General features: G+C 35.3%; 1 protein-coding gene across 1 annotated transcript; it reads right to left on the bottom strand.

The window, feature by feature from the left end:
* Positions 1 to 9299: 9299 nt before the first annotated feature.
* On the bottom strand, positions 9300 to 9759 carry LOC125203377 (ras-related protein RABA5b-like). Its single transcript, XM_048101707.1, has one exon. It carries the CDS (start codon positions 9757 to 9759, stop codon positions 9304 to 9306), a length of 456 nt encoding a protein of 151 aa, XP_047957664.1. The 3' UTR covers positions 9300 to 9303.
* Between the last annotated feature and the right edge of the window lie 1298 nt (positions 9760 to 11057).

Genomic DNA, 11057 nt, shown 5'->3' with positions numbered 1-11057 from the left:
ACCAATTTTAAAGACCGAACTAGAGACCAAATCTGGGCCATTAGATCTAGTTTTTTTGATGAGATGTGCTGCTGTGAAAATTTTTTCGGCTTCATTACAAGCCCATTTTACTTCATTATATAGGTTTATTACTTCATTCTGTACTTCAAATGTTTCTACACATACTTCATTCCAATAATTTATTACATTATTCCATGTGTTTATTAAACCATATTAGCGCCATGACGTTGGTGATAGATATTGTAGAGAGAAAGAACGGCACGCGACGGTGAAACCACATTTACGTACTGGAATGAAGTAAAAACCTACTGGAATGAAGTAAAAACCTACTAGAATGAAGTAAAAACCTACTAGAAAAGTAATATATTCTGGAACGAATTTAAATCTTCGTAACATGTTAGTATGACTTATTTACCTTCACATGAATTAAAATAGGCTCGTGATGAAGGCGAAAATAATTTATAAATTTCTGTATCTTATCCATAAAAACTAGATCTAAAAGCCCTAATTTAGTAGGGTTCGGTGGTTCGGTCTTTAAGAGTGGATTTGTGGATAATGGGACTCTCTCTCTCTCTCTCTCTCTCTCTCTCTCTATATATATATATATATATATATATATATATATATATATATATATATATATATATATATATATATATATCTCAATTCAAATTTGTTTATGAAAAATTCGAATTATACAGATCACATGGCTTGACTTTTTAAAAATTAAACAAAATCGAAATAAGAATATGGTTTATAATATTAATTTTATTTACATAGTTTAATTATAAATCTCAAAATGAAATTTTTATGTTTTTTTATGTGTGACCATTTCCTCTACAATAGAGATCCATCAGTTTTCTAGTCAACATGGGTATTCATTTTATTTTATTTCAAAATCTTATTTTTAATTTTATCTAATTAAAAATTTTAAATTAGGGCCAAAAAAATAAATGGACAGTACATCGCACTAGGGTTGGCAATTTTTGACACGACACGATAACACGACACGAACCGGCACGAAATTAATGGGTTTGGGTTAGAGTTTATCGTGTTCGTGTCCTTATCGGGTCGACCCATTAAGGACACGAAAATTTCGTGTGTCGTGTTCGTGTCGTGTTTGTGTCGGGTTCGTGTTATCCGTTAGCAATGCGTGTTCGTGTCGTGTTCGTGTCGTGTTCGTGTTATCCGTTAACACATAATATTTTAATATTATTATTCTTATTAACACATAATATTTTAATATTATTATTCTTATTATTTTCATTTTTTAATACTTATTTTTGTGTCATTGATGGGTTCGTGTCGTGTTCGTGTCGTGTTGACCCGAACCGGTTCGTGTCGTTAATGGGTTCGTGTCGTGTTCGTGTCTGAGGGTAGCGGGTCGTGTTCGTGTTCGTGTTTGAGGTTTTCTTAACGGGTCGTGTTCGTGTTTGTTGTTATCGTGTTCGTGTCGTTATCGTGTCGACACGATAACGACCCGACACGCACGATTTGCCACCCCTACATCGCACGGATGCGACACTAGTTTTAAAGTAATACCCGAGTTCACTCAAAGAGGGCATGACATGTTTATTGAAATGTTTTTAGCATAAATTCACTGAGTGCATCAAGTACTAAGCTCTGCATACATTTTCCCTATGTGCATGTTGAGCTGTGACGAGCGATTAAGAAGATGTCTGTCAAATGTTCAGAATATGTTGTGTCTTCATACATAATATTATTATACTCTCGAATGCTTTAGCTGAACGTTGTTTTATTTATAAATTGATATCGTTGAATATTGTATCATTCAACTATTGAACTACTATGAATTCACACTCTGATTTGAATGGTTTAAGTTCCACTTTTGATTCGTGATTCGAGCCCATTGTCATTTTCCATTTTTCTTCCCTATTTTTTTAATCCCTCACTAGTCGCGATCAACTACTTAGCTTTCTTTTTTTTTAGAAAGGGCGGTCGTGACGCAGGGCGTGCGATTCAAACGTTCACAGAGACATGTTGAGAGTTGAGGTTCTCGATAGACGAAATAGATGGAGTAAGCATTGTGCCGATAGAATTTAGTTATAACAACACTTATTAGGCAATTAGTGAGATGACATTGCCTGAAGCTTCATAGAACATGTTAATAACAACATCAAAATACTCTTAAAAAAAACATCAAAATATTATTTTAAGCATAAAATTATAGATATCAATTTAACAAAGAAAAACTTATACATATTGTTAATGCGAATCTCATAACCTATCCATCAATATATAAAGTGGGAGTTGTAGAAAAAATTGCAGAAATGCCATTCAAGGTGATTTTGGCGGAAAACAGTATTTTAGCATAGGTTAAAATTTCAAAGCATAAAATAAGTTTGGTAAATGCTTGGCAAGTACCTTCTTGAGCACTTTTCACACCTTTTCTCGGTAACACACAATTGAGGTATAGGTGCAGGCAGTGTCGGAACCACACGGTGCCAGCGGGGGCTTAGCCGGCACCAGACCCCAATCCCCCCTTGTACCACCGTGCTCCGACCGATATCCACCCCAGAGCGAGCCGCCGAGCCTTGTACTCCAAAGTTTCCAGTTGTCCGCCGCCTGTTCCAGATTCAGAAATTAAAAATTGGGGAAGAAGACAATTAGGCTTATTTGTTTTGGGCCATTTCATTTATTGTGGGGCTCTTTTTAATGTTGGCCTTATAACTTAATAAACTAATAATGCTAGCTCTAAGCCCTTGACACATTTAACCCAAATCCTCAAAGATAGTTCATGCCTAGAGGCTGGAAATTTGCGAGACAACGCCCCCTACGCTTGCCGCCGCTGCCAGAGTTCTGCAGCGGCGCATTTCGTCGCTTCGGGTAAGAATTGATGGTCGATGGGTGATGTATCGGGCTGGGAAAACTAGCAAAGATTTTGGTTTCTACCTCAAGAGATAAAGCTTTCTCCTTGGTGTACAATTTGATTGAGTTGACACCGATTCTGCCGGTTGCAACAGCTTCTGCCGAATGAGTATTTTCTTCTACGAAACTTATCAAAACAGATTTGTGAAATAGAATGGGAGACGAATGGATGAATGATATCTTAATTGTATACATCGGGGGGAATTTTTAAAAAAAAATGGAAATGAGACTATTCTTCGGCGATTTCAAGAAACGGCGACTCGTCGAAAATAGTTACTATCATTTAGTGTGTCGTAAAAGTTGAATCGAAAATAGACATTACATGTAAAATTAAATAATAAATATTTTTTTAAAATTTCAGCCCCGCCTTGTTTAATTTTCTGGTTCCGTTACTACTCATTGGGCAGGCCTATTACAATAGACAGATCTATTACCGAGAAAGCATGGAATCAGATTTTGGGAGGTACAATAATTTATTTCAATTCACTGTTTATCTTCCCAAAAATTATGCTGAGATTCAAAATATTTTTTAAATCAACTATATATGTTGGCTTACATTGGTAGTTTGTTTGAACTTTGAACCACTATAAATACCAGATACAAAATGCGTTTTCTGTGAATTGAGTACAATACTTTTTTGTGCTATTTTCTCTCTTGAATCTAAGAGCTTTGATATTCATGATATTTCTTACAGATTCTGATTTTCCGATTGCAGCATAGCAGGGGTCTTGGAATCCGGTGACAGCTCCGACGACGGGTGATGAGGGTGGCAAGGCTGAGGGATGCGGCAAGGCGGCGTTTGACCGAGAGAAAGTGAGGGATGGGGAGGAAAGTGAGGAAGGAGAGAGAGAAGTACAATGTTTTTGTTTAAAGATCCGATCTTTACCCACTCCTGCTAGAGGTACCGGAGGGAATGAGGGAATGGAGGGGAGCGCAGGTGACGCGGCTGTGCAGGCGAGGTAGCCGCGGCGAGGCGCCACTTTGGGGTTAAGTGTATTAGCTGTAGAAGAAGATTGTATGTATACGTGCTACGCTAGCATATTAGTTAGTGTATTCAATTTGAATTGAATTTCTTTTTATTAGATAGAACTATTATTGAGTTTTAGTTAGTACTTCTAATATGTTGTTGTCTTTACATTTTACAATTAATTTTTTTAAGTATATTAATTTAAGTAAAAATGTTGAAAACTCCAATTGAATCTACGATCAATTCAAATATATAATTATTCTCTTTAATCAAAGATTATTTGAAATCTCAAATTATTCAATTAAAACTAAAATATTCCTAAAAATTTGGGATTCCAATCATTTTATATACAATTGAACAACTAAGAATTTCGATTTATCTTAGACTAAGTAGAAAGATGCCATTCATATTCGATTCAATTGAATGACTAAAGGTTTTAATTAAATTCACAATTGATCAGTTGGAACGTAGATCGATTGGATTTCATGTTATTCTTAATTGAACTATTGAATTCTTAATTGAGTATCAATTGAATTTACAATCCTTCTTATTGCTTAATTAAATCTTGAATTGAATTACATACACAGATCAATCGAATTTTCAATTAATCAATCATATTTTCAATTTAAGAGAAATGATACAATAAATCTTCAATTGATCAATTAGAACTTCAATTAACCAAATTTCAGTTTTATTTTTTTTTTTTTTGGTTGAACACTTAAATTTTTATTTTCAATATATTCTTTTAGTTTGAATTGTTAATAGTATATATACTAATAAAATGTACGCATCCCAACAACAACTAGATCGATATCGAGAATGAATACATTTTAAATACATTAATTTGTTATGTGTTTTGTGGAAGTTATGACAATATATCTTAGTATTAAATTTATAATTTTAAAATTTATAAATATATTGAGGAATTGATTCACGCTCTTCGATTTTTGCCGATCTCATCAGCTTATCACATTTTTTTTTTATCTTTTCCAAGTTGTTTTGTTGTTATCTTTGTTCAATAATGGTAGGTATGTATCAATAATTGTATTGTTTATGTTTTAATTTTGAATCGATCAATATGCATCTTTTTTTTGTACTTAAGTTTTTGATTCATTTAATATTTTGTATATTTGTCAGTAAATTTTTTATTTTTTTCATGATCAATTGATTGTAATGTTCATGCTTCTAATGTATGTTTATGTTTTCATCAGTTTTTTCTTTGATTAATGTTAGGTATTATGTGTTTTAGCACAATTTGTTTTATACATTCGGTCAATTTTGTTTTCCTTTGTTTTAACCTGTACGTATTATAGTATACGTTGTGTACTGAAAACTGCAATGTAATTTATTGAAGTTATGTTTTTACTATGTTTAAATATGATTCAACATTTTAGTAGAATCTGATACTATGACTGAAGTGTTGTTTATTAATTTTGTAACGTGTTTAGTTAACCTGATTCTATAATTAGTTAAAAATCATAAAGCTAGTCCATAGCACGGGTGTTAATACTAGTTTAGCAAACACACGAGAAGCACCACTGTTCGTCATGTGACACTGTATTTAGTTTGGGTGTATCGAATCGACAACACTTACAACAAAATACATTAGTTAAATTTCCTCTCAATTACGCCAGTATAGAGCATGCGGTGTCGATAATTAAAACAAACATTTAGAGACATCGTTCGATTTTTAAAAATAAAATAGTACTACGAAAATATAATCTAAGATTAAGTTGTGAAATTATTTTAGCGAGAAGAGGATGACTATGACTAATTATCACATGAGTATCCATCTAGAATTCTATGTAATCCAATTTCATGAACCAAACCCCGTACATATTTAATCACAAAATATAATTTTGCAAACTGAACAGCCCCAATTGTATAAAGATAAAGAAGGAGAACAAATACTAGAATATGAATTTGTTCGATTAAAATAAATTACCATCAATACAAGATACCACTACTTGGTTCATCTACTAAAGTTCGGGAAAGAACCAACCGAAGAAAACCCGAACTGTACTTAGACATAAGAAATAAATACTACTAAGAACTATCTAGCAGGCATTACTTCATCTTTATCATAAACATTAAATTTAAACTGACGAAGTCCATTTGGTGTGATTGTCGATGGTCTACAAAATTCGAAAGGATTACTAGGAAGCAGCCATACTTCATCATTATCAAAGAATAAGTATGTAATTACTATAGTGGATGGTTCTTTATTTAATATTGAACCAATCTTGTTATATAACTCCTTTGGACCCAAAAGAAATATAAATTTAAATAAAAATAGGTCAGATCCATAACGCATTTTGATTAATACATTACCAGGCGCCCTACCACCCATATTATAAGACATTATGACCACCTTCTTTGTCTTCTCAACAATTTAGGGATGAGTGTTCTTCGTGCTTGTTTTCTGAAGAGGTTCTCTGTTATTTTCTTTTCCCTCTCTATTTGGGTCTCTTCATGGCTTTATCATCTACTATTTATAGTGACGTATTATAGATATTTTATAAAGGAGGCCATAATCTCTTCTTCACTTTTTTTGTATGAATCAATGATCGACCGTAATATATCACTCTATTTAGTGTATGATTGTCCCGCATTTACTTTTATTACTAATATTTTCATACACGCAGTAATCTACTATTCAATTTATTCTATATTCACTTGCACTTACTTTTATTAATAAGATTTACTAAACCAAATCGCTACTACTTTCACTATTTGGTTAGTGTTTGATATACCATAATTTACGGAGTATTAAATTTAGTAAATGATTCTCTCGCACTAAATTTTATTAATAAGATTAAAAAAAACCCAAATTCTTATTACACACGAACACTACTCTCAAATTGTTGAAAAAATGTCCGGCGATGGAAACTCCAGCGGCGGCGGCTCCGGCGGCTCCGGCAGGCGGCGCTCCGTCGGATTCGACTTGAACTCGTTCGACGATTGGGCGAGCATGTACAACTGTTTGGGTACTCCCGGTTCGTCGCCGGGCACCCAAGGCTCGACCACCCCGCCGGCGTACCAAACACCACATTTTGATGTGGATGCATACTATCGTCCCTCCCCCCCAGAGGTACGGGCAATCGCCGGGATTATCCCAAATTTCGGAGAATTTTTTGGCGCCTGAACGCAGTTTGCCCGACTAGCCAATTGGTGGAGGCTTCGGCTCCGGCTCCGGCAGGATCAACTTCAGTCTCGGCGTCAATGCCGAGGAGGAAGAGGAGGCAGCGGCTGGTGGAGACGGCAGCCGTCATGCATACAGCCAAGCCGAGACGTTGGCTCTGTACGACGCTTAGATCAGCGTCTCGTACGATCCTGTCGTCGGGAATCAACAAACCCACAAGTGTTTTTGGCTAAAAGTCACCGAAGTTTACAACGCACGAAGGCCGGCGAATACCGTTCCCCGCAACGTGAAGATGCTCCGCAGTCATTGGGAGCGAAGCGACAAAGATGTCAAAAAATTTTGCGCAATATACAGGGGAGAAGAGGCGAATTATCAGAGCGGAGCCGGTGGAGCCGACATTCTGAGAGCGGCGTTGCGGGTCTTCAAAGACGACGTCGGCAAAGATTTCAAGCTTGTCGATGTTTGGTCGCAAGTCCACCACCTTGACAGGTGGGCTGGCGGTGTCGAGTCGGGCTCAACGCACGAAGCGCACGGCGCGTGGCCACTACTTGTCTAGTGATGGCGGCGAAGGCAACACCTCACGTGAGGGCACGCCAACCGATGATGTAGGGGGTCTTCTTCCGGTGCACGACGTCGGCCGCAAGGGACCAAGGCGGCGAAGGCGGCTAGAGAGGGGGAGAGCGAGAGCGAGAGGGATGGGCCGCGGCGGACCAAGCCAGGCGGGCTCGAGCTCGGGCTCCGGCACGGGCACGGGCTCGCACACCCTATGTCCATGTACCTAGTCACCACGATGGCGGACCTCTCAAAAATGAATCCTGGCCAAGTTGCAGCCCATATGGCCGGAATTGAGTATATGAGAGCTCAACTTGGTATAGCTGCACCGCCGACTTCGGGGGATGATGATTCGCCGGCGGAGTAGTTTTTTTATTTTTTAGGATTTTAAATTATGTACTTTTTTTATTTTTTAGGATTTTAATTATGTATTTTTTTCTATTTTTTAGGCTTTTAAGTTGTAATATTTATTTTATTTTAATGAAGTGTGTTTTTATTAATTGAATTTGTTGGAATTAAAAATAAAAAATGAAATTGAATGAATAGTTAAGAGATGGTTAAGAGATGATTAAGAGATGGAGGGTTGCAGGTGCTGTCTCTTAGTTAAGAGATGAGCTAAAAAGTACAGTGGGGCCCATGAATAGTGAAGAGATGAGACGGATAAGAGACAGCGTTGCGGATGGCCTAATGTATTGCAAAATGTATTTGAATGCAAACACACACTAGTCGTTGTTCTCTTGCTCAAAACAAAGTCGTTTCACAAGTCAAAGTCTAATCGTTTTAATTCTCCTAATAAATTTAAACAAGACATTTTTTTAAAAATTAAATTTTAATTTTAAATATTAGTCTTCTTCTTATCACCGCCAACTCTCTCCCCCAATTCTTACTCATCCGCCGCCCACCGGATACATACTGCCACCAGCTACCCGTCATTGCCGGAGAACAGTTGCGGAACCAGTCCCGGAAATGGAGGGGACAATTTTCAGCCACATGATTAAAAAGATGTATGGTCCACATTTAATTATTGAGTAATTATGTAAAATAAGATTTATAGCGGTTGTGGACCCGGATCCACTTTTATCCATTTTGTATTCTCTGCTCTTAACTACGGATCCACTTTTATCAATTTTTTATTGAGTAAAGGTCAAATTGGTCCTGAACATATGATCATTTTACATTTTTGGTCCTAAATATTATCTTTTGAATTTTTTGATCCTGCACATATAAAAATTTGATCATTTTGGTTACCCGTCAATATTTCTGTTAAAAACTAACGGTCAACGGGTTTAATCACAATTTTGACCAAATTAAACTTTTAATTTCTAATTTTTTACTCCCTAATTAATTCCCTAATTATTTTTATAAATATTTTTTTAAAATTAGAATTAAATACATATGTTTAGGGAGTGTTTCACTTCAATTAAATAATATGTTTAGGGTTCTTATTTGGAGTGTTTCACTTCAATTTCTATCTTCTTCCTTCGTCTCATCTTTCATCTTTTTCATCCATTTTCATTCATCTCAAAATTCTAATATACAGAACTTCAAATTCTCCATTCATTCACAAATTTCTAAAATCTCAAATACCTAACATAATCAAGAATCCAACAAACTCGAATAATCCAAAAATTGAAAAACCCAACAAAAATAGGAGAACCTCAAGTCTGCAAACCCAACAAAATCGGACAAAATCGAAACGAACATATGTAGAATTTAAGATAAATTTGCATATAGAGAAATGAATAATTGTATGCTAAAAAAATGAATCCAACTGAGCAAATTGATAAAGCTTCAACAGTCTCCTTTTCTTCTTCTGAAATTCTACTGGAATTCTAACCAGATTCAATTGAGAAGACAGAGAAAGAGATATTACTATAATACTATTGAGCTCATCAAGCCAACGCTTGACGCTATCGAGAGTAATCCTCCGAGTAATATCGTAGACGACGAGAGCTCCGACGGCGCCGCGGTAATAGGCGGAGGTGACGGTGCGGAATCGCTCCTGGCCGGCGGTATCCCAGACCTGCGCTTTGACCTCCTTGCCGTCGACCTTCAGCACCTGCGTCTGAAACTCCACTCCGATCGTGGCCTTGGAGTTGTGGTCGAACTCGTCTCGAGTAAACCGCGACAGCAAATTCGATTTCCCCACAGCGGAATCGCCGATCACCACTATCTTGAACAGGTACTCTTCACCACTCTCTTCCGCCATTTTCCAATCAGTCTCTTAATTAGGGAATTAATTAAGGAGGAAAATATCAGAATTGAACCCATTGAGCGTTAGTTTTTAATGGAAATATTGACGGATGACCAATTTGATCAAATTTTCATATATGTAGAATTAAAAAATCTAAAAGATAATGTTTAGGACCAAAAACGTAAAATGATCATATGTTACCAATTTTGGCCTTTACTCTTTTTTATCCTCTACTCTTAACTATGACACACTTTTTTCATTTATTATTCAATAATTTAATTTAAATACTTCAATTGCTCAAAACACTTCCATAAATAATAAAATACATTAATAAACAAACACTTCCATAAATAATAAAATATATTAATAAACTTGAAAATATAATTATAAATTCCTAAAAATAAAAAAATGCATAACTAAAAATCCTCCAAAATAAAAATAACATCTTAAAAATGGGAATTACATAATTTAAATTTAAAAAAGTTAAAAATTCCTACACATTTCTTGTAGGGACTGTAGCCACCCAAAGTGGGAATATAAATTTAAAATTACATTCTATAAAGTGGGAATTGCATGTCCACTGGGTAGGGATTGTAGCCACCCGAAATTTCCGAGGCTTGGGTCGGAGGAGGGGCCAAAAAACCTATATCCAGCGAGGCGGATGACGGACTCCTGAACCAATTGTAGTTCCAACCGTCGGGCATATTTGCAAGAGAGAGTATTTGAGAATTTGGGAGATAGATTATTTTTGGTGAAATGGGGTATCTATAGATGAAAATAGTGAATTTTGGAGTTTGAAAAAATGAAAAAATAAATTAAAAGTGAGAAGAAAACATGTATATATATTTTTTAAATTTTTCCCAAATTAATTTTTTTTCCAATGGCTATAATGAAGCCCAATCCGGGAAGGTTGGCGATCAAATTCATACTCTATGGTTTATGCATAAAAATAATCATATATTTAATTAATTGGATTATCAAATCTAATGGATTTATTTAAGCCAAAATGGAAATTACAAAAAAATTAAGGAAAATAGAAAAGGTTAGTTGGGGAATATACATAATGATTTTATTTATTTATTTACTTAAGTAGTATATAATTTACAGTTTTGATACAAATTTTGCATGCGTTTTATTACCTTAAATATGTTGCAGTACTTGATCTCAAATCTTGATTTCTATGATATCTCAGTTACATATTAATTGAATTTCATTTAATATTTAAACATTTATTGTGTGAATTCATTCAGTACATGTAATTAATTGTCCAATATACTGAATGATAATGTCCATCATATTTTAATTTTAAGATA

Source organism: Salvia hispanica, chromosome 2, assembly GCF_023119035.1.
Source record: "Salvia hispanica cultivar TCC Black 2014 chromosome 2, UniMelb_Shisp_WGS_1.0, whole genome shotgun sequence".
Taxonomy (NCBI): Eukaryota; Viridiplantae; Streptophyta; class Magnoliopsida; order Lamiales; family Lamiaceae; genus Salvia; species Salvia hispanica.
Note: the sequence above shows the minus strand (reverse complement) of the source record. Positions and strands in the feature narration are given on the sequence as shown.

Coding starts and splice junctions, on each gene's coding strand:
- LOC125203377 (XM_048101707.1), bottom strand. CDS start 9,759: ATGGCGGAAGAGAGTGGTGAAGAGTACCTGTTCAAGATAGTGGTGATC.